The sequence below is a fragment of the Genypterus blacodes genome, unplaced genomic scaffold (genome assembly GCF_046128005.1).
Source record: "Genypterus blacodes isolate CSIRO-AG114 ecotype Tasmania unplaced genomic scaffold, CSIRO-AGI_Gbla_v1 ptg000067l_1, whole genome shotgun sequence".
Classification (NCBI taxonomy): Eukaryota; Metazoa; Chordata; class Actinopteri; order Ophidiiformes; family Ophidiidae; genus Genypterus; species Genypterus blacodes.
In genome coordinates this window covers 16,780,271-16,805,000 of record NW_027466879.1, presented here as the reverse complement: position 1 = coordinate 16,805,000, position 24,730 = coordinate 16,780,271, and the positions used below count along the sequence as shown (strand labels likewise).

Sequence of the window (24,730 nt, the reverse complement as noted above, 5' to 3'; positions counted from 1 at the left end):
AGGGCGTGCGAGCCATACACACCCTCGGGGGAAAGCATCATCAAGCCAAATGAATATAAAATTCAGTTTTGGGAGAATGATACATAATGATACATAATTACATTGTACATTATACTGGACGGCTTAGACAAACCACAATGACAACTGCAATGATCATATCTTACATAAATCGAATCAAAGTCTAATAGATTCATATTAGATTTCTATCTTTTTAAATCTATAGTCTATGTGTGACTTTACCTCAAAGTGGCACACAGACACTGCATGCCAGCCATCATCATTACTCATCATGAATGAAGATGACAGTCTGCCCTACCCTTGCTAATGATAAGGACAGGGCACTTGCTCAAAGGATGAGGCAGAGGCTGGACATGCTTTGATGTATCGGTCTGCTTGTAACCTCTGAAATGTTTTCAGAGCGGTTGTGGGTACGCAGCTTCCACGATGCAGGGTGAGTGTGAAAGAGAGAGACCTTCAGAGAGTCTTTCAGACCTCAGACTATTTTGGGGCTCCACATCACGCTACAAGACGAGAGAGAATCTCTCTTTGAATCGCCTCCCCTAAGGTTTCTTCCTTTTTCCTTACACGTGAGGGTTTATTTGGGAGTTCTTTTTCTTCTTAGAGAGCTTTGGGCTGGGTCGGGAGCTGTTTGTTGTTGTGGGTCTGTAAAGCCCTCTAAGGCTTTGTATGTGATATTGGGCTTATAAATAAACTTGACTTGACTATGGGCTACATTCATACAGTGTTTGGGAATTATAATCGTATGTAACTGGCTGGTAAACCCAGATTAGTTATAAGGAAACGCTCACCAAGCATTTTACTCCACCAAGCAGCCTTTCCTCAATACACACACACATACACATACACAAACACAAATTGCTGTGTGTGTTAAACCCACTCAAAGAGGGTACAAAATACTGAAACCAGATGCTTTGGACCAATCAGACCAACCCTCTCTCTCTTCCAAGCCCATTTTGTTTTGGTGGTGTTTTGTAAATCTCATTTATAGGCACCAACATGAATAGCATAATAATTTAAGAGTATACGCTGAGGTACAGAGCTGAGAACACAACACAACATGCCATTCAGTCAGCTTCCTTATTACTGTAATCTATGTATTTATTCATGTATGTATAAAATGAAATGGGCTTGCATTTTACACCGCTGCCTGTTATTAATTAGCCCATGTGACTTACCAAATCTATATGTAAAAATAATTTACCTTGGCATGTTAGATTGCTGCCAATTAACTAGTTGTCAGGAGGTCCTGGTGGTACAAGAGGATAATCTTGTAACACTTCAGCTGATTTGTTGCCATCTTCCTTCTATACTTCCTTAATACTTCTAAATCTAAAACAATGCCTGATTTAATATCTAAACCGTGTAGCCATGGCACAGTCACCTACATGTCCACATAAGAATAATTATAGGTTAGTGACCTGTCTCTGTGTATGAGTCTAAATAGGGCAGTCACCTATATTGGTATCCAGCAGTAAATGGGTTATGGGTTATTCAAATGCCAGATCCTATTTATTGCCAGTGGAGATTTCACAGGGTTATTATGATTCACTGCCTGCCTCAGACTGAGAGTCCAGTCCTGCTGAATTAAGCTACAAACTTATTTCCAGATCAGATCAGGGAGCTTTAAGCTTAATCCACTGAATGGGAAGAGAACCTCTCTCACACTCGGAGACTTACAGGAAAGTTCCTCTGGTGAAACAACCTGGACCTTACAGCTTTCAAGACTTTCCTGTGATGAGGTTCCTGCGTCGTCTTCTGATGCTGTAGGAATGTCTCCGATTATATAAAGCAAATTATGATTCAGTGGATTTCTGTTTCTCACCACCGTTTTCCCCTCTCTCTCTCTCTCATCCTCCACCTGCTACATTCCTGTTGCCCTCTATCCTTACACTCCTTGTACCCCCTCTCATCTTTTCCTCACCCTCTCTTTTCTCTCTCTCTCCCTCCCTCTCTCTTTCTGACAGTGATAAATTGCCTCTTGGTCTTGGGTAATCCATCTTGCCATATCCCACACCTGAACACACACTCTCCAACGCCCTCTCACACTCCTCCCCGTACTACCCTCTGTTCCTCCTCTTACTCCTCTTATCCATCCATTCTTCCCTCCAGTCTTCTTCCATCCCAAGGTTAGTGAGGCTCACTGGGAAAGAACTAAGGGTAAAGACCACATCTGGCTGACAGCAGCTGCTTATACGCAGAATGTGGTCACACACACACGAAAACAGGTACATGATGTGTGTGCACAAACAGTCTGTGTAGTCTAGCACACACATAGCATACACAATCTCAATATCCATCTCACATACCCAAGCACATAAACTCTGTACACAGTATAGTGTAAATGTTAATTCAGTCTCAAACATATATACACACGCAGACAATTACAAATCGAGGCACATTTAATTACAGCATGCATGCATTTTGAAATGAAATGATAATTCTGATTTTAAATACATGCAATTCCACAACTAAACAAACCATGCAGGGCACTAAATGTTGTGTTTGACCAGGTCTTCAAATCATTCATTCATTTTTTGTTGGGTTTGAGTCCCATTAGGTTCATACAAAGAGGTTGTATGTGCTTTTACATAAACCTTATACCTCCACAGGGTGTGCTTGCTTCATCCTGTCAGACCCTAAAACACTTTTAGCCTTCATTTGTCCAGGAAAATTCAACTGAGCATGGCTGCACTTTCCACCAACATACACACAGTATCATTCATTCATAGGTGGCAGCGCCCTAAAGCAACCACACTGATCCACTGTTCCACTGGAGGATCACAGAGCTCAGGAGCACTGTTGAGATTGGAAGAGGAGAACTACTTTTGCTCTGTTGATTTGCTCATCTGCTCCAGCGTTAAGCCTAAATTGAAACAGCTAAACTTCCACTCAGGAGCCTGCTTAACTCACAGCCGCCTGAGAAATGATCGGTCAAACACAGATTATGCTTTGTCAAATATTAGATTTAGAGAGGTAAAAGGAGAGAGAGAGAGTGAGAGGGACCTATTTTACTATCTAGATCTACTGTCTATGGCCAGCCTGCACATTCAATAGCAGATAACAGTAAACAACAACAACCATTTTAGAGGCACTAAATCGAGCCCAGTGGGCTCCATCTGCTCAGGGTAATTGGAAAGTTTAACAGCTAGAAGCCATTCCCTCTGTCTGATTGAAGCGCAGGTCTAGGAACAAACAGCCACTTTAATTCCCTCTCTCACTCAGCCTTTTTCTCCTCACTCACTCTTTATCTTTCTCCATCTATGCCCTGCTACCCTATACAGCCCATATAAGTTATTGTCTTTCTTTCTTTCTTTCTTTCCCTCTTCCTTCATCTTGTCCATGAGCAGGAGCATGATGTGAGGATGCCACTATGCTGAGGTAGAAGACAAGAATAGATACAAATTGGGTTTTTATTTGTAGATGTATTTGTCTTCTTCTGTCAGTAAGGGATGTAACCATGATGGGATGGAAAGAAAGAGAAAACAAATGACTAGAGGTTTACTTTACTTTCAGCCAACATACCTCCTGTAACTTAAAGAATTGTAGCAACATAATCACTCAAAGGTAGCTGAATATACTGTGTAAAGTCTACAAACCTAAAGGGAAAAAGAAGAATATCTATCATCTTTTATTTAGAGTAATTTACCCACAGCTCCTGCAGTGAAACCTGCCACAGAGCTGCATAGGAAATAACAGCTCCTTCATCCTCACTTCCATCTCACCTCCTGCCCTTTACAGGGCTCTGACACAATGAGCCAACAGTCCAGCTCAAAATACCCACGCACACACACACACACACACACACACAGCCATGACATATCTTTGGCATTAGACACCCTCTTAACCTATATAGTTAAGATAGAGATGCATGCGCACAGACGTATATACATTCAGAGACACACATACTCATAGTCACACACAGACAAAAACTTCACACCAGTGTATTTAGAACAGGAATGCCATTAAAGTACTTGTAAAACAAGAACAACTGACAAACTGGCAGAGCCTCGCCTCTCAGTTTTACCCTAAAAGGTAGGTTTGCTGACAATGCAAGTACTCTCTCTCTCTCTCTCTCTCTCTCTCCCTCTCTCTCCCCCTCTGTGTAAGAATAGAAGGCCACTGTACCATTGTGAAGGCATTTACATCACCTCTTCCCACACACTTTCTTACTGTTTCCTGTTCTCCTCTCTACCCTACCTTTCAACTCTTCTTTCCTCCACTGGTACGTATTAACAACAGCTATGAAAAATAAGAAATTATAAAAAAAACGTAAATGCCTTTTTTGCAACATGGAATTGTTTCCAAAATGTAACCACTTAACATTTATACACAAACTACGCCTTCCACAGAGGTTGACACCCTGTAAATACAATTTGGCATCTGCAATCCCTGCAACTACATACAAGGCTTCAGTAGACTGTGTGTGTGTCTGTGCAGTGTACATTACACACACATGTGACAGAAAAACAAATTGACCCGTCCCCTGCTAGATGCTACTTCAAGCTTCTCTTATTTCGCCTGCGTGGAGCAGGTGCAATGTGACGGCTTCATCTCTTCTTCTATATTCAACTCACACTTCTAATCATCCACATGATGGTGTTTACTGAGGATGAGTATGAAAGCTGTAGGCATGCAGCGCACTGTGAGATGGATGAAGGTGACCAAATCTGACTAGTAGCAACTTCTTGCAACTTGGGGCGGCAGTGGCTCAGTCCATAGGGGATTCAGCTTGGGAATCGGAGGGTCACCGGTTCGAGTCCCGTATGGACCAAGAAAGTGGGCTGACAGCTGGAGAGTTGCCAGTTTGCCTCCAGGGCACTGCCGAGGTGCCCTTGAGCAAGGCACCGAACCCCTAACACTGCTCCACGTGTGCCGTATAATGGCTGCCCTGCACCCCATCTGTGATGCATGTGTTTGTGTGTGTGTGTGATATGAGGGGGTGCAAGATAAATTTCAATTGCATGCGATTTGTTGTGAATTGCATGCAGAATGACGATTAATAAAGTATCTCTCTCTTAAGATCTCTTATCTTATCTCTCTCTTCAAGGCCAAAGAGACAAACAGGGCCTTTATTTGGCCTTATAAATGTGTTTCTTTTTTTAAAGCACACACTCATCAACCCGCCAACATGCAGACTTGTGTACTTAACCTAATCTCAGCTCTAACCCGAAATATCACAAAACCCATATCATAACGCTTAAACATCTAGTTGAAAAGTTAGGACCAGCTACTTTTCAAAAAGTGGAAGAAACACACACACACACACATACATTCACACGTGACATCATCACACAGCCTGTCACGAGATTTTCCTAGTTTGAGATACTGAAGATAGATGTGTTATACTTGACTATGTGACAGCCTGTTTAGTCATCAGGGTGTTGCTGGTGATGGTGTGTGTGTCTGTGTGTGTTCACTTTTGTGTACTTTATGACAGCATGTTGGCTTATGGCAGAAGTGTGGTTTGCAAGGCTTCAAATAAACTGTGAGACTTCACACTGTCACAGAGTGCTGAAAGTGTGCACCTGCTGCTACTGCAACACTGAAACTTTCCACTTTTTATCTTGGCTGTTGATGATGATGATGATGAAGATGATGATGATGATGAGTACTTTTTACTTTTTACTTTTTTTATTTTACTTTAATGCAGAGTATCCACAGAGAGAGAGAGAGAGTACTCAATACATATCTGGCTCTGTGGCACAAAGGATACAACGAACGGACGGAGGAACACACGGACTTCTAGTCAGACACAAGGAGAGTGATTCAAAGGTTCCCAGAGTTGAGGTTTTTGTGCAGTACAGCAGGAAGCTCCTTAAACAGCTCTGTTCTCATCCACTTCAATGCCCCCTCCATTAAAACCATAATGTGGTAGTTTCCTTAATAGGCAATGAGAGCTCCCTTTTGTGCAAAATAAAGTATTTTTTGTGCAAAGTATAGAAAGTAAAAAAATTAAATATAGATAGACGGACAGACACACACACAGACAGACAGATAGACAGACAGACAGACAGACAGGCAGGCAGGCAGGCAGGCAGGCAGGCAGGCAGACAGACAGATTGATTGTTTGATTCCGTGATTGATTAATTGATTGTTTGACAGACATGTGGCTCTGTGGCATAATGGATAGCGCGTTGGACTTCTAGTCAGACACAAGAAGAGTAATTCAAAGGTTGTGGGTTCGAGTCCCACCAGAGTCAAGGTTTTTGTGCAGTACAGCAGTAAGCTCCTTAAACAGCTCTGTTCTCATCCACTTCAATGCCCCCTCCATTAAAACAAAAATGTGTGCACTGTATTTGAGCTTTTCCTGTTAATTTATGCATACATAAGGCAGTGTGTGTTCATTTGTGTGTATAGTCAGCTAAAGGCACTGTTGTGTTTATGTGCATGTGCTGGTGTGTGCCAGCGTGTGATGGTGTGTGCACTCTCCCATGTGATTTGCCTGTTATTAAATATGTTGCAGCAGCAGCAGTTGTGGTGGTGGATGCGGTATGTGTGTGTGTGTGTGTGTGTGTGTGTGTGTGTGTGTGTGTGTGTGTGTGTGTGTGTGTGTGTGTTCGGTGTGTTTCTGCTAAGTGCCAGTATGCAGAGGCACTGTTAATATGCCGGTACACAGGCTTCTCTTTCTCTTCACCTATAAGTAGATTATTGATTTTAATTGATCTCAGTTTATCTTTTAAATTTAATTTGACCAGGGTTCTCTGTAAAAACAGGTCTCTCCTTTATATGAGGGACCAAGGCCTTATTCTTCATGGCTGGATAACTGAATTACCTTAATTCAATACATGACAATTTGACATGAGCTTGAATGTTTCGGTTCTTTGAGGCAAATGTATTCATGGTACAGCAAGCAAGTGCCAAAGAGATCAATTCATCTGTTTGTTAATAACATTTGGCTAGACACTCAGACTTGTATGAAATGTTCTGGCATCATAAATATGAATTATGTATATATAGATTAAACAATCAGTTCAATCTGATTACATTTCATCAATAATATATTTGTATTATTCAGATTTTGTTTACAACCATCTGAGCATGCAGTGGCAGTGCTTGTAAGAGTACATTTCTGCTCAAATGTCTTTACATTAACTGGTGCAAGGTTTAATATACAAGTATGCAAATCAGTGTGCAGTACCTCCGGGCAGCAGTATGTGAATAAGGGGGTTTGACTGTTAAATCTAATGATTAAAGGGGCTGCAGTAACTCTGGTACCTTATGACATTTCATTGCTGATTTCTGCGTAGTTGTCCACCATTATGGTTACAGAGTTCAAGGCCACATGGTCAAATGGAAACGCCTGTTATTTAAATGTTTAAATCAGAAGCTAAACCAAAATGTACATACACATTCATGGGGTTTGGTGTAAAACAATAGCTTGCATGCATTGGATTTGCTTTTGCATTGTCAGTCTTTCAAGTGTTACGACGGCCCGTGTTTGTGACCCCTGGAGGTTGTCTCAATAACAAAGCCAATTCATACTACCAGTGATTATTATGATGCAATGGTAACAAGTGAATTCAAACAATTCTAACGATGATGGAGGAGGGGGAGAGGTTTGGGTTGAGCATTTAGTGGTGTTGTGAAAATAAGCTTTGGAATGCTGTTGTGGCCAACACTTGATCACAGAACAATAGGCATTTGTTTGGGGTTATTATTTACAGTAAAGCAATGTTTTCTGTGCATTTTGTTATTTATATTTACTCCATTTCCCACACACCCTAGACCTTGACTCCTGAGTGTGGTGTGCCTGGTGGAGGTGTGTTTTGCTTCCTCGTGTTACTCAAGGAGTTTGCTTTAGCTCTTCAACGAAGAGTAGACTCTGTGTCCTTGTTGCATCTAATCCCACACTGTGAAGATATTTGGCTCAATAAACCGCCACTTAAATTCATATAAATTTTAGTTTGAAACATTACAGCTGATAATGTATTTGTGTAAGGTCAAAGAACAAACACACAGGGGCCTACACACATGAAAGCACACACACAATACGGTTGACTGTGGCAGTCTAATGACTGGGGTGGTTATTCTTACTAATTGTGTCTGCACAGGGTCAGTGGCTGTAATGACACTGATTGCACTATTAGGGAAAACAGTCTTCTTTCTTTCCTCAGCCTTTTCCCTGATGCAACATCTTTCTTCTGATTTTCTCTTTCCTTTTTGTTGTGATAAATTCTTAAATGAACCCATGTCTGAATTTGGTGTATTATTTGTATTCCTGCTATAGTTCTGATACGAATACATTTTTCTTTCTTTTTTTTTATGTCACACTCCACTGAGCTGAATCCTGTCCAGCTGCCTGCACCTGCCCGAGTTCAAACTACGCTCAGCTAGCGATAAAGCACGTGGTGTGTGTGTGCCAGGAAAAGAGTCCTGAGACCGCGGCACCGCCAGCAGCTTTTGCTAGACAGCAGATTTAATCCAGGGTTTCTGTTTATCACAAATACTAATCCTTGTTATTTGGGAGGTTTTCCTATTCCCCCAATGCTCCAAAAACATACAAAGTGCATTTGTTGGTTAGGCCCATCAACTTCAAGGTGCAACTGATTGGCTGAAATGTCCTTATAAATATCACTGCTGCATCAAAACGCTCTTTCCCTGCTCACCATATGGGTTCATCTGTTGGCTTCACTGGGGTTTGTCGCTACGTCTGTATATCATAGGAGCTGGAACCATCACCACCAGTACCACTAATCATACCCTGTTGAGGTTTTACGTCGTATTTCAAATTCTAATGTATAATGAGAAAGTAACAGAGTTCAGTTTAGTCTCTGTGCTTTCACCATGACCCAGGGCAAAAATATTGAAACATACATAGTTCAACAAACACACAAATGAAGAAACAAATGCTCACAAACGCAGAATAGTGGTTTCTGTAATCTCTGATAAGCCTTTAAAGCCTTCTGCTGCAACAGCTGTAAATCACTCTGCACAAAAAAAATCCTTTAAATGCCTAAATTAGATCTCTATGTTGAAAAATTAAGGGTATTCATTCCTGTATGCTTGATATAAATGTCAGTACTTTGATCTTTGTATTTTGCTTTCAGTAATAGCATTTCTGTCATACCAGTCAAATTATTGAATTGAGAACTGAATTGATAAACAGAGAGGAGAACGAAAAAGAGGGGAGGGAGGCAGAACGGGGTGTGTGGAGTTGAAATGTATTGTGGTGGCTGAGATGATGTGTGTGTGTGTGTGTGTGTGTGTGTGTGTGTGTGTGTGTGTGTCTTTGTGTGTCTTTGTGTGTGGGGTGCATTAAATTGACATAAACCCAGTGTGAAGCTCTCCTTTTCAGCCTACGTCAGCATCCTTCCGTCCTCTCTCGCATGCATCCATCCATCCATGCCGTCGTGCTGTATTGATGAAGCCACCTCTTTAAATGGTAATGCCTTTCACACCTGGGATGCATCAGGAGGGCATGATCACTCACACACACACATACCAACACACACTATTATTCACATGTGTGCACATACACACACACACACACACACACACACACACACACACACACACACACACACACACACACACACACTGTTATTCACATGAACGGCATATATTTTCACTCTCTCTCTCTTTCTCTCACCCACTCACACTATGAGCAGCCCATTAACGCCTGATGGAGATATGTATGCGGCTCACATCTGTCACATGTCGCTGCCGTGGCAACGCCAGCTGCCGTGGTTACTGGAGGCCTTATTCTCTAGCGTTATGGGACTTACAACAGAATAGCTAGCTACCATTGTGGAAAGATTCTGTGCATCCCTTTGCGGATATATGTTCAAGCAATAACACACCACCTATGGTTTCATTTAATCTAATAATTAGTCTAATTACAGACAAGGCTAGGTTTGGTTTTAATTACCTTGTAACGAGAATTAAGTAATTATATGTGCATGAGTGGTGAGTGGGTAAAGGCAATTGAGACAACAGATGATGCAACACTCTTTAAAATCTGATAAAACCTTTTGGACTTGAACAACGTGTGAACACTTTCTTTCCTTTTATAAATGGAGAATTTAATGAAAGAACAAGGTGTTAAGGAGCTGCTTATTGTTGTAGAGTGCTGTCGACTTACTGTATGTATGGTAAAGTTTTACTTGAAGAACTGGGAGTCAGTCAAACTTTCTTGACTCTGACAATTTAGAAGGAATATATTTGCAACCACTGCCCCATTTATAAGATTTTTTTTCTCAGAAATTCTCTGCCACAACCACTATCTGCCTCTTACAGTTATACTGTCATTCCCTCTGACAGTTGCTCTATCTCTCTCCCTCTCTTATTTTCATTGAGCTGGACAGGGCAAACTGGGCAAAGGGGTCCCAGGCGTCAAAGAGCTCAGAGAGGCCCGTAAGCCAGAGCCCGATGCACAATGATACTGTGACTTCACATTTATTGCCTCACAGTCATTCATTCTTTTAGGAATTACACTGTAGCACTGCCAAGGTGAGTACTCCCCTGGTGAGAGGGTGTATCTCAGAATGCATGTCTTGGATGTAGGAGTTTGAGTTCAGTCAGGATGGCTGCTGCGCTTGTTTGAAGTGTTGGTTGCATACTCTCTCTAATCAATGCTGTGTTCACAAGATACAATACCTATACAAATCGTGTGGTCCACAGTCTGATTTACTGTATCATTCAGGTTTTCTGCATCCCATCTTTGCATTCAGCTTAAGAGCAGTGGAGCTCTCATGGCGTTAGGCAGACTCACATTTGTAGACATCACCAGATTGCAGCATAGAGGCTTCTGCGTCTTACTGCTGGTGTAGTTTATGTAACCCTCCCTGGTTCTACATCAATCAATAGATCAATAGACCGCTCCATAGTTGGTTTGGAGCCAGACTACTACTTCCTCCTTAAACTGGCCTTGTTGTGGTGTGGTCAGGTCCACCCTGACTGCCTCTACTGTGTTCAGACCTGCCTGGACAGATTATAGCAAGACTAGAAAATAAATCTTAATCTGACTGAACCAGACCAGAACACAGCGGTGTGAAAACACCACACGTGTACAAATATGTATTAAAGCTGTTGACAGCTGTTTTGACTGAAATACATATTCAGCCACATAGGACACAGGGCAGTTACCTCCACTAGGATGAATATATGGGTATATAATATATTTGTGGCTCTATAGTATAGTATAGTGGCACTGCATAAAAGTGGATGTATGTTTCATTTCGCTTTTTATTTTCAGCTGAAAACCAGTTCAGGAGCTTTGGAACCAGGGTGTTATCTAGCAAACCGGCCCCCATTTCCAAACAGTTTGTTGCAGCACCATTACAAGGATGTTCTCATGGTTCCCACTTCAGCTCCTCCTCAATTTGTGGTTCTTTTCAGAAATCAATCTTTGGGGTTCTGAACAAATACATGCTGGATGCAAATGTTCAGAATTGTTCTAATTTAGGTTTGCCAACTCTCTGTCTCTCGCACACACACGGACACACAGACACACACACACACACGGACACACAGACACACACACACACACACACACACACACACACACACACACACACACACAGTGACCCACTTCATCCTCTATCCATTCATAATTTGGGCGTAGATCTATATGAATACACACACACAGATACACACATACAGTCACACACACACACCGGTACAGCAAGGACAGAGGCCTTAAGTGAGTACAGCTGTGTAGCCAGATGTGTTTCGGAGCCTTGTGGTTACAAGTGAGTGCATTTGCATCTCTCTCTGTCTGTGTATGTGTGTGCGTGTGCGTGCACGTGTATGTGTGTGTATAAAAAACATACTCTGCCCATTCTAATTGCTCAACAGAACATACTGTACCTGCCCATACCTCTCCCAGCAATACGCCAGCTGTCACTCTCTCTTCCTCTGTTTGTGTGTGTGTGTGTGTGTGTGTGTGTGTGTGTGTGTGTCTGAGAGAGAAGGCAGAAAAAGAGTTGGCCTTCAGCAAAAACTATATTAAATCCACCACTTTCACATTACAGCCCATGTAAGCTGGTACTGTACTCTGCATGCTGTCCATCTGCTAATGGTGGCTGTGACTAATGCAGCCATGGGCAAGAACACACAATAGCTGTGTTACATGCATACACCATCTATCTATTTATCCCTATTAAGGAAACTGCCACATTATGGTTTTAATGGAGGGGAATTGAAGTGGATGAGAACAGAGCTGTTTAAGGAGATTCTTGCTGTACTGTGCTGTCCAAAAACCTCGACTCTGGTGGGACTCGAACCCACAACCTTTGAATCACTCTTCTTGTGTTTGACTAGAAGTCCAACGCGCTATCCATTGTGCCACAGAGCCATATGTCAATAAATCAATCAATCAATCAATCAATCAATCAATCTATCTATCTATCTATCTATCTATCTATCTATCTATCTATCTATCTATCTGTCTATCTGTCTATCTATCTGTCTATCTGTCTGGCTGTCTGTCTGTCTGTCTGTCTGTCTGTCTGTCTGTCTGTCTCTCTCTCTGGGACACACAGCAATCACAAACATGCTAAATATCCTATAAGCGGATATTACACTGATACACACACACACACACACTGGAAACATCCATACAAAATGTGAGACTGGTGAAGGTCATCATTAGCATATCATTATTGTGTGTGTGTGTGTGTGTGTGTGTGTGAGTGTGTGTGTGTGTGTGTGTGAAGCATATATAGTAGGTCAAGCACGGCCTGTCGTGTATTAAAGACAGAATCATGGTTCAGAGGTGTACGTGTGAGGGGGAGGGAGAGGCAGAGAGAAGGTGGATATGTGTTGAATCTGTCTGTGAGGGGTCACATTTGTCTGAAGCTCCTGCGGGAATAACATGGGATCTTATGTTGACAGCACACCGGGAGGGAACACACACACACACACACACACACACACACACATACACACACACACACACACGCACGCAAACTTCAACTGAAGTGCTGCTCCGGCAAATTTGGTGAGGGAGAAGGATTATCAGGTCACATTGCTTCACTAAGGAAGTGAGTGCAGCTTTTTCCTGACACAGAACACCTGCACAGGTCAGCAAGAGTCTGGGACTGAAGCCTCCATGTAAGAGAAACCCAGACAGAGAATTCAGACTTACAAGGCAAATATTTCAAAAATGATCCATTTAACCTCTTCTAATGCACTGAAACCGTTTCGTAGACAGCACTTCAGAGTCTCTTAAGTATGAGTGAGTGCATACTGTGTCTCACACACACACATGCAACAGGTTTTCCAAAAAAGCTCATGTATGCTGAGTGTAGGGTTAAGAGCACACATGTTTCATTAGGAAACTTCACCTGAATTCTAGTATTTTTCTGCTCAGTATAAAAATGGGCAAAGACACGAGCTGAGAAGACGACGATTTCATCAAAACCACAAACAGATAATCATACACAAACTATGCAAACTCTACTCAGATCTAAATCCACTGAGCAATATGCAGGCTTGCACTGTATGTGCACGACTTTGTTTGCGTGAAATTCTCGAAGCAAACAAAGAGATTTTGTTGTACAATGACCAAGGAACAGCTGTTAACCTGCATAGCAAACTAATAAATGAGGTTCACTAATATTTTAAACCTCACGTTGATATCTGCACCTGATAGAAGGAGACACTACATACAGGTATAATCCACAGTGATTTACAGTTATAGCACCCACACAGAGCCGCATGCACTGTTTATGTATGTACGTGTATACAACAGCGTTAACCACAGTGAGGAAGCTTTAATTAATTTGATTGAGGCTTAGACTAGATGCAAACTTGCAATTTTTTAATTAGCGGCACCCCCATTAACCCGCACTGTTCCTTACAATTTCCAACTGTCATGTTCTTTAAGTTAATGAGAACCCACTGTTCTCACCTCTCTGTCTCTGTTACTGACTGTGTCTCTCTGTCCTGTATGCTACCATGTCTCTGCACTGTCTTGGCCCCGTGCTGCATAATACGTACTGATTTGTTACTAATTAACTCTAAGTCCCACGCGCAGAACTGCTGCGTTCATATCTTCAAGCCAGTCAACTGCAGCAGAAAAACATCAAATCCAGATGCAAAATTTTCAGAAACTATGCGGGAGCACAGCCGTGCCTGGGGGCCTCTGAGCAAGGCTTTTCGTAAGCCTTAACAGATGAAATATTGTCTGTATTTCCACCAAACCATCCAACCATATTTTTTTCAAAAATCAATGTACACCACAGATTTTTCTCATTAATGTAACATTTCTGTAAAAAAAAGTGTTTCTTTTACCCAAGTTGAACAGTAACGTGACAAATTTGACAGAAGCTGAACCATAAACATGCAAACTCCTTTAAGAATGTCTGCCAGTCATCTATTACAGCTCACAGGCTTATTGGTTTGTGAAACCTTAGAACAAACGAAGCAATGCCTCATGATCTGCCATCACAAGCTGCATGGTTAATAGCTTAACTAAAACCTGATTTTATCTCTGCAGCTTTTCCATTGATCCAACCAAGAGCCTGAAAACATTCAGCCACAAAATATCCACAAGAAAAATCAAATAAGGAAAATGAGAAACAGAGCCTTTGATAAATTTGATACTTGCATGCCTCTGGGAGCCGTCAGTCCCCAGGGACAGAATCACTGTCCTAATGAAATTGAAATTGATTATATGGGCTACCAGTGGAAAAAAGAAATCAACTGCCAAAGGAAATTAAACAAAGGCAACAATATAGATGGATTAATAAACACTCTAAGTGGTCAATATCTTTTAGTAATCAGTCATATCTATTTGCCCAAAAGAAGATAGCAATACAGTGGTATGTGAACTGATTGTGTTTAGTGATATAATCAATCTCGTACAATGGAAAGCTGCAAGGGCCCAATCTCATCCTCAGATCGTATAGCACAAAATCTGCTCAATCTGTGCTCTGCTCTTTCCCACAGCTCGGCAAATTAGCAAAGAGATCCTTACATCCACCAAAGAAACAGGCTAATGTATAACTTGACCACAACCAATCCAAGCCAATCTTGTCCAAATGTAACAAGTGGCTATGCTAGTATAACCTTAATAATTAAGTCACCATCCACTCAAAGATGCAGGGTATCAACTTGATCACAGAGTCAAGTGGATTCACATACACCCTGACAGACAAACAGCAGGGTGGGTCAGTGGGTCAGTGGGTGGACAGGCCGATGTGTGATTACCTTGCTGGAATAAGGTCCAGGGATGAGCAGCTTCAGCGCTTGTCTTTTCAGCTCTGTCAGCCTTGTGTTGCAGTTCTCACACCATATCCCTCTCTCACTGCCTGGGGAACTTCCACTGCCGGAGGCCGGTGATCCAGTCCCAAAACCAGGGGAGCCGCCTAGAGAACCAGGTGAGCTTGTCCCGATGCCAGGAGAGATGGTCCCTGGTGACCCAGAAAAGGACCCTGGTGAAGAGATCCCCGAGCCTGGGGACGGGGTGCCGGTGGAGCTCGGCATGGACCCAGCACCCTCTGGGGCGGGACGCGTGCAGGACCTGGTAGTTTCGTCATAAGCCTTTCGGTACCATGTTTCCGGGAAAAAGGAGGCAGATTTAGTCGGGGAGGTGTCAGCCATCTGTGGTGGAAGAAAATAGAAAGAAGAAGAACATAAAGTCTGATATAATGTAAGGGAATGTGTACTGTGGATTATACTACATTGATAGCTGACCAGAAATAGCACAAGGTGGGAGGGGAGCCCATGGTGTGTATCACCGGCAATAAAGTGAGGCTATCTGTACTTAAGAGTACAAATTACAAAAATTACATGTAGGCATATGAGCTCAAATTATATCTACCAGCTATTCAGTAGCAGCCCACCCATCTACTGAATTTAACAAATGCCCTCAATGTAACAGACTCATAACTTTAATGACCATAGATAATTTACAGCACGTTTGAATGGTGAGTATCTGTTGCTCCCGGGTTTGAGACAATAAATTAGCCCTCTTATCCAGTCAGGAGACAATGAGTCTGTAATAGCAGTCTAACGGGACAATGGCCAATCAGGTGGTCACGATTAAAACATGCAGGCAGGAAAGATTTACAGCAGTGTTCCCACAACCTAGTGGAGGCCAAACGTACTGACTACTAACAGAGAGGCTTCATTCAAGTGCATTCATTCAAAGTGCTTCATTAGAACCTAGAAGGTTTCATCATATGCAGAACTAAAACATTGATTAATTTTTGTATCCTTTATCGCCTGACTGATTCCATTACAGGGTCAGATTGTATTCTTTGTGCTGACCTGTGTTATTTATTCCCTACTTAGTCAGCCACATGGGAACATCAGAGAAGCCACAGTGAGTTGGAAATTAGATGTTTTGCGGCTGGGTAAATCCAGAGAGCAAAGGAAAGACCCACTGATGTGGTGGCTGAGGAAGTTGGGCATGATGAGCTCCTGTAATCCCTCACAAAGGGCTATAATAAGGCAGCAGTGAGTGGGCTGATAGGTGGTAATGCTCCAAGTGATGGAGGTGGGTAATCAACACTGTGCTAGAAATGAATGCAAATGAGGTTCTAGGTGCAGTACAGGTGTGTACTTCAGCCATGGGTGGAGGGAGGGTTGCATCTTAATAACGTGAACAAATATCAAATTTGCACTTCTCCAACAACTTCTCCAATTCCAACATTTAAAAAAACATTACTTAGATGTTTATATTTCAATACAAATAAAGTCTTGACTAGTATGAAGGCGAGTATAAAGCATGGGATGGAGTGGGTTAGCCATCTTCTACAGCAATGATCAATGTCTGAATTTAAGCGGACTTACAGGAGACAGAGACAAGTGTAACGGAGGACCTACCCCATATTTCCTGCTCCGGCTACTCACAGACCTCTCCTTGCTCCCCGACAGCGAAGTCATGTTGAAGGTGAGAGGAGAGAGGAGGAGAGGAGCGGAGAAAGCCCCCGCTGCTGCTTCACATTCAATAAGAGAACGCCGGATCGATGGCAATCAAACTACGCGACCCCTGCAGTTTGTTCTTCTCAAGCTCAAGACACTTTCCGAATGCACGTGGAAACCCGCTCACATCTCCGTTCAGCCTCACAAGGAAAAAGCAGGAAAATCCCTAGAAACACCTCTGGGATCCCAAAATGAGGTCCTGAAAGCAGACCGCTCCTCGTCAGCGAGCAGGGGAAGAGAGAGTGAGCTCAAGACCGGCACCGCACTGTGCACAGCCGCTCTCCATCGTCTGGACCTGAAACCCCAAACACACCGGGACGGGTTCCGATTCACGGTTCAGGTCTCATGGGTCACTGACAAGATGAAAACTGGTTGGCTCGATCAAGGATTATTCAGCAGACCACGCCTGAGGGAGTAAGATCCTTCTTGCTCATATTAAGTGTGTCTGTGTGTTTGTGTGTGGCAGTCCTCCACTCTCTAGTTGACTTCTGGGGGTCTGCGCCCAACTGGAGCTAGTTGCGGACTGGGAGAGGAGAGAGGGGCGCACATCTGGATGTGGGCGGGGCCTTCCTGCCCCTCAACAGCCACAGGCCAATGCAGAGCCAGGAAACCGGCTGAGTGGCACGTACAACGCTGCTTGCAACTTTGAGATGAGGTGTGCGTGTGTGTGTGTGTGTGTGTGTGTGTGTGTGTGTGTGTGTGTGTGTGTGTGTGTGTGTGTGTGTGTGTGTGTGTGTGCGTGTGTTGCAATATCTTGAGCTTCAGGTTTGTTCACTATGTAACTACCCAAAATCTTTATTCACATCTCACCTTTTTTAACTATGCAAGAGAAGTATTTGTGTGTGTGTGTTTTGGTATCAATATACATATATATTAGGGAACCATAGTGTAACTCTTCTGTACAAGACCTAAAATCTTAAGAGACGTCATCTGTGTATGAATATGGATTCAGTTTAGCACTGCTCAAATTAACCCAGCAGTACCAGTTTACATATGGTTACACAATGCCCTCTGTTGTTCACATGGCGTCATTGTAGGAGACCACGCATGCAACCGGCTGCATTCAGAACGGTGAGCTGTGTACCTCAAATATTGATTCACTATTATAATAATGCAACTTTTCAAACCTACAGCTCTATTAATGAGTGCGGTTACTTATTATATTATTGTGGTATATTCATCATGATTTTGTACTAGTGCAAAACACATTTTCATTTACTTCTCTGTGTTGCTGGTGTCACAAAAGATATAAGGTACATCGAATCGCATTCCAGCTTGCAACGCATTCCAACAGAACATGAACAGGTTTGAATGAAGGTACGTACACCATATTGTATCTAAACACCATGTTGTATCTAGATAAGTTCTTCTCCACTAACAACACTTCTACTGCACTCTACTGCACTGCTTATGATGGGAAAAGTACTTGAGAATTTAAAGTTCCATCACCTTTCACTGGTCGGAAGATATAAGGGATAATCTAGCAGTTTCTAATTGGTGATTTGCATTGCAGATTACTTGCACACTCAAATATGAAATCTGAGGAGATTTAAATACAACATTCAACAATTTTAACCTCTTCAAAAATGGCGTCACTCAATATCAACACTTTTACACTTCCACTATTGCGATTGCGAAATGTTTCACGCGTTTTGATACGATCAGGCGCTTAAGTATGCTGCCTTCAGGGTTTCTCGTTTTTTCTGGCTTGTAAATTGTTTACTAACGCAATATGTGTTTAAACATTCAACAATAGAATGAAGGCGAGAGAATGAATGCTCATTAGGTATGCGATGTGCTATGTGAGCTATTTTGTTCCCACAATTATGCTTTAACTACGTGCTCCTAAAGGTTTAACTCTACATTCGGTAGAATGGACGTCACGGCACTTTTGGCCACTCATCCGGACGAAAGCGGGATATCCGACATTCACGACAGCACGTGAATGCGCGAATTGGTTTGCCTCCTTCTTACGAGCGCGCATGTGCAAAAACTTCCGCATCAACAGCAGAATAGTCTAGCAGAAGACGGAACATAAACCTAAACTGCGTTTGGAAACTGTAATTTTAGTGATTACGCTGTAAATTAGTGTTAGATACCGTTTGCACGGTTGCATTCATTGGCCAGGTACGTTTCAGCATGTTTGGATACGCAACGGATTGCTAGCTGTCCAAAGCTATCGAAGTGTCATGAAATGTATTGCTTACGTTAGCTCAACAGCTCTACTTCTCTGTGCATGTTGTAGTTGTGTTACATGGCTAAATATTCAATATTCAATATTATGGGCGTTGTCAAACGTTTAGCCGAATATATCAGTTTGTATTGCAGTACGGGTGTGATCTGTGTTACATTTGACAGGAAAAGTCCATCTTGACGTTCCAATTACGAGCCAATGAATTTGAAGTACAACGTCTCAGCGAGAGAGGACGACATCAAATTAGACAAAAATGAGAGGTATCCCTACATTAACCGTCGTCCAGTCTTTATTGCTTTTGTTTGCAATCCAAAACTAATGACGTGTCTGTGATAACGATCCGAGAAAACGACGTCGAGTTCTTCATGGGTACATGCAGAGCAATGCATGACACTCCAGATGATCATAGTACTATGATTGCGAAATGTACCTTAAATGCTTTCTTCTGGTCATCTCCTCAGGTGGAGCTCGAAAAACAAAACGAGGGCAATCTAAAAAGAGACCAGCAGGGAAAATGACCTCAGACAATGTTTCAACTTTAGCCACAGAGGAATCCCAGACTTCTCCAAGCAGCAATGTTGCAATTCTCAGCCAACCCACTGCCACAGTCTTACTATGCTCACCAAAAAGAACTAGCAGACGAACACAGAAGACACAAGAAGCCAATCTGACTTCCACACCTCTCAAGAGTTCTTTGACCGTGAACCTGTCTGGCATCTCAATGTCCCCTTCAAGACCAAAGCATGTGGAGCCAGAACACACTAAACACAAGGTGATTGCTCAGATCTTTATGTAATAATATTATTTCATAATTATCGATATCCTGATTTTGAGCAGCTCCAAAGTAATGTAAATAGCATTCAACAAGTGATGATACATCTCTTCTGTTCTAGACAGCAGAGCTGTATTCAACATGCAACAACTCCACTTCTAAAGTCCTCCCTCAGAGGTGTCATCCAAGACAAGCCAAGCAGAAGGTGACAACGGAACAAGTAAACATCTGCCACAAAAGCAATGGTCCTCCCGCTAAGAGAGGGCGTGTCAGCCAACAGAAAACAGCCCCTGGGAAAAGAGGCTCAACTGAACGCTGTAGACCAAGATTTGAACTTAATCAGCCTGATGTAACAGAGCAAGGTTTGTCATTTGCTGTATGCCTCATAAGAAGGCAATGCTGTGTAGAAATATGAGAAATTGCATATTTAAAGCAACCACCTGACCTGACAGTGGAACATGCAGTTATAATGTACATCCACAATTATTGCCAGCGTTGTAATTTCTGTTTATGTTACAAATTTAAATACTGATTGATATACATTGTCTGAGACCAATAGTGAAAATGCTTCTAAATTTATAATGCATTATTTTATAATATAATACAAATTGGATGGTAATTGGAGGAAAGTCCATGATAGTCAACACTCCTTGCTCTTCTTTGGTCCTCAAGTAGTTCTTGCAAAGTTTTGAGGTATGTTTTGGGTCATTATGAATTATGAAGATTATGAAAAGTGCTATTTTTGCTTTGTTGGGTGTAGTCGATTCGATGCAGCTGTCTAACTCGAGAGTACGCAAAACACCCCCATATATTCACGCCATCATGTTTCACTGTTTTGATACACTGTGGTATCAATCTCTCTCCTGTTCTTCACCTTACATTAACCCTTCTAGTCCTGCGGCACATTGCAAACCTGGCTGCTACTCTGTAGTCTGTTTGACGCTTCTTTTGCTGATTGGAGTCTCTTGTTCTTTATTCAGCACATTCTCTTTCTGTGATAAGATCCTCAAACAGATTTTCAAAATGGCCTTAGAGTTTTGGATGCCTACTGTATATACATTTACAGTAGGCATATATATATATTTAATTTCTTCTATGTAAACACAGTACAGATTGTGTCCTTTAGGGCAATAAATGATGTGACAATGATGTGTATTTGTTTGTTTTCAGACAGGGGAAGTCAAGATGAGTCTCTGCTATCTTCAGATCTATCTATAGAGCTGAGTCATCATGAGGAACTTCTGCATTCTTTGTCCTTCCAGGAAGAGGAGGATGAAGAAGATGAGGAGCTACCAAGTTTTTTGATGAATGCAGACAAAAGTGAGACAGAATTGAATGTGAATGCAAATGGCCTCTGAATAGACGAGAAGCGGATGGGATTGCATGTTTTTACTAAACATAAATCCTTTTGGTTTTCAGAGCCATCGTCTGTTACAGAGGGAGCGTTTGCGTGGTGCAAGTTTAGAAATTGTCCAGACTGGCCTGCAGTGGTGAGTATGAAAATGTATATATGTCACTGATTCCTAGTCAGCATAAAGTGTAGCTTCTTTTCTTTTTACAATTCATTGTGTGAAACCTGTAGTTTCACTTTTGGTAGTTTTAATCAATTGTTTGCAAAATGTGCATGTAAACATCATCAGTTCATAGTGAGGCTATCGTGGTATTTGAACTAAAGGACAGTGTGAGTCTGAAATATGGGTAATTCACTCATTTGGCCTAGTTTGAGTTAATTTCCCGAGGTAAAAGTGAAATTGCTTGTTTTATTAGCTCAATCTCTGTGGTAAAGCCTTAACAAATGGGGAATCCCTAATGTTTCAAAATGTGTATTGTTTTTCTCTGCAGGTAAAAAGAGTGAACCGTAAGACGAAGAAAGCCAGCGTTGTGTTTATCGATGACCAAATGACTCATACAAAGAAGGGGTATGAACAAAAAAAAAGATTTTTAACTCCCTGTGTGTGCCTCTGAGGTTTTATTTCCCTGCTCTCTTTAAGAAGGGTGTGGGCCTGATCTGTATGACCTGATGTGGTGTCATCAATAAGTAATAAGTAATAATCAAGAGTTGATGTTTTCTTGTAGGTTATCTGTGGCATTGAAAACCCTGAAGCCTTTTGACTGTGAGGAAGCTAACGAGCTTGTGGTGAGAATACTTTATAGTACACATTGTGCAAAAAATGTCTCTTCTCACCAATGGCACACTATTTATTATGTTCATCTCCCTATTATGTCATAGTGTAAAGCCAAAGAAAAGTATGGTGTGGCCATTGAATGGTCATTGGAGCTGATAACAGACTACAGAATGCGGATTGGTAAGTGTGTGTACGACTCGTGCAGATGGAAGCATGTACAGTAATGCATGTAAATGAAAGCAACATTATCTAGATACATTTACCACAAGAAGGATTCATATTTTGTCTTTGTAGCATGTGGCTCATTTTCTGGCTCTTTCGTCGAATACATGGCTCACGGCATGAGTAAGTTCAGTTTTTGTCACATTCATTAACGTAGTACCACCATGTATTTGGCTGCCACAGAATTGAAACAAGTACGGTTGCAGTTCCACTTGATCCTAATTGCGCTGTTTACCTACATTAGGCTATCCGGTGAGAAGGAAGTACCCGCAGGCAGCCTCAGAGAGACTAATCATTGCCAGTGACTCATTCATAGAGGATCAGTGTGATGATGACAAGGAGGAGAGCTTCCAGGTACAGCAGGAGGAGGTCAGGAGAAGTTCAAAGCGATTGCTGCCAGACCGGACGCATGCCGCACACAACCGTGCCAATGAGAAGCTGGTGCATTTCATCGTTAAGCAGCGCATGGTGGATGGACACCTTCTGGTACGGTCAGATAGGCTTTTCTTACGGAACTTCTGGATTCTCTTTGCATGTACTTCATACTGGTAATGGTAGGAGTGATTGATGCAAATTGCCTGTAATCAGTGTGCTTAGTCTTGTTGTCTCCTCTCCATCTCTGACGATACCCTGGCATGCGTTGAACTTAAATCTCATTTGTATGTCGCTCTGGATGAAAACATTTGCCAAATGAGTAAATGTAGAATAATCTGTATGTCACTTCAAAGTCATGCAAAGCCTTCAGGGCTCTACCACTGAAGAGGAAGCTAGTTTTGTTGTTGACCCAGTTCTGAAGCTAGTCAGTCATACCCCAGTAGTTCCTCTTGTTTTAGTTCTCATCTGGCCTATTTATGAGCAAATGTATGACTCTTTGTGTAACTGCCTTGAAACATGTCGGTAGAAGATCACCTTGTAACATCACTGCTATTTAGTCTGTTCCTTGCAGTGTTATGGGGTGCACTAGTTAGCTCCCAGATGCTAGTATATGGAGCACTGAAGACACTGTTTCTGTGTCTGTTTCTTTCTCCTCCCGTCACATTCTGACTCACACAGGCTGTGATTAGTGGACAGCAGCAGTCCAGATGGCTTCACTTGTTTCTGAGTGCCAAGCGCAGACGGGTGGTCAACATATACCTGGAAGATGAGAAGCAGTTAGACCAGGTGTACTTGTACCTGAATGAACTGTATGCAACAGCTGTGACAACAGTCCCGTGTGTTGCTGAATTGAAATCCATGGAACGAGTCCCCTTTATCCTGGATGTGCTTCTGCCAGAGGTGAGCTAAAGCTTTCAGCCCTTTGCACTTTTCTGGCTTGGTATTCATTTCATTTTAATATGGCGCCTGTAGCATGGAGTTTGTGGTTTCAACAAGTTTGCACAAGTCATAGTGTTGTAAGACGTGTCTTTCTCTGCAGGCAATCATCTATGCCATAGCTGGGGTGGACAATGTGTCAGTGAAAAAGGCAGAAGAAAAGTACCTAAAGGGACGATGTATAAGCAACAGGTAAGGAGTTTTAACATGTGCGGAACCGTTTTTGAAATGATTTCTGAATATGATCAATGAATGTGTTTCTCTTTTTCCTGGCAGAGAAAGACAAGAATTTGATTTGATGATTGAGCAGCACATGAAGACAACAGCACACATGAATACGATAAATTAAGGGTTCTCTCTGATCCTGAGACCATTTGGACACCACTACAGAGCCCGGTTTTCAATCATGTGTAAGATTATGTTCATCTGGAGACTTTATTTCCTACTATGATATGATGTGGTTTCAGTCAGTATAAATTTGTGTTGACTTTTGTCCAGAGCGATTGTTGCTACATTTCAGGCTGTTGTATTGCATATCTGTAGCTACAGCTATGCAGACTTGCATGCAGCATATTTTGAGCTAAAATGTGGATTTAATTTAAGAACAAACACAATTTAGTTTGGACAAGAAAAAATGGCAATTCAACAACATTGACTGGATAGTTGGAGATTGAAAATTGAAGCAGAGTTAGGACAGAATGTAGACAGCATAGTTTAGGGGTAATCCGCTCCCCCAGCATTTCATGGCTAGGTAATGTGTGCCTTGAAACCTCAGTTGAGCTAATATTTTTTATTTTTTTACAATCACTGTAAATACTTTTTTTATACATAAAAAGTGATTAACAAAAAGCTGATTTTACAAATTCAAATACTATTAAGTAAATGCTGTACAATCTGTTCACCTAACTTTGTCTGGTTATGTATCACAAATGTTTTCATTGTGTTTTTGAGGTTGGTTTTACAAAAAAATAAATAATAAATATTTATATTAAGCGGTATGATTTTGAGCCCATTACTATAACATTTTGAGTGTTTAACTTTTGAACATTCTATAGCATTGAACCTTAAAAAAAATATAGTTTAAAATAGTATAAAACTGAGATTAGTGATTCACCATGAATGTGAATATTTAAAAGAGACCTGATATTGTAAAATATTCATTTTATATATTGTATATTAACTTAGGTTAGCTTTTTTTTCTCAGTTTAAAAA

General features: G+C 41.7%; 2 protein-coding genes and 2 non-coding genes across 5 annotated transcripts in view; 2 read left to right on the top strand and 2 right to left on the bottom strand.

The window, feature by feature from the left end:
- kif26ba (kinesin family member 26Ba) overlaps positions 1–16,854 on the bottom strand; it is a 70,810-nt gene extending 53,956 nt beyond the window's left edge. The window contains 2 exon segments of the mRNA XM_076155283.1: positions 15,175–15,567; positions 16,795–16,854. Of these exon segments, the coding sequence (XP_076011398.1) occupies positions 15,175–15,567; positions 16,795–16,854 (453 nt within the window).
- Positions 6,130–6,221, top strand: trnar-ucu (transfer RNA arginine (anticodon UCU)). The gene is given in 2 exon segments: positions 6,130–6,166; positions 6,186–6,221. It is a non-coding gene; the product is annotated as a tRNA-Arg (tRNA).
- On the bottom strand, positions 12,225–12,316 carry trnar-ucu (transfer RNA arginine (anticodon UCU)). Its single transcript is given in 2 exon segments — positions 12,225–12,260; positions 12,280–12,316. It is a non-coding gene; the product is annotated as a tRNA-Arg (tRNA).
- Positions 16,855–18,874: 2,020 nt separating the features above from the next.
- Positions 18,875–24,516, top strand: LOC143004980 (PWWP domain-containing DNA repair factor 3B). 2 transcript variants are annotated; one of them, XM_076156197.1, is made up of 14 exons: positions 18,875–19,020; positions 19,252–19,347; positions 19,549–19,859; positions 19,981–20,221; positions 21,030–21,179; positions 21,279–21,349; positions 21,702–21,778; positions 21,936–21,996; positions 22,090–22,165; positions 22,280–22,330; positions 22,452–22,693; positions 23,261–23,482; positions 23,622–23,710; positions 23,795–24,516. In XM_076156197.1, the coding sequence occupies exons 2-14, from the start codon at positions 19,341–19,343 to the stop codon at positions 23,865–23,867; spliced, it is 1,671 nt and encodes a 556-aa protein (XP_076012312.1). In that variant the 5' UTR covers positions 18,875–19,020; positions 19,252–19,340; the 3' UTR covers positions 23,868–24,516. The 2 variants fall into 2 exon arrangements, with proteins under 2 accessions (XP_076012312.1, XP_076012313.1); XM_076156198.1 differs by lacking the exon at positions 19,252–19,347.
- The last annotated feature ends 214 nt before the right edge of the window (positions 24,517–24,730 follow it).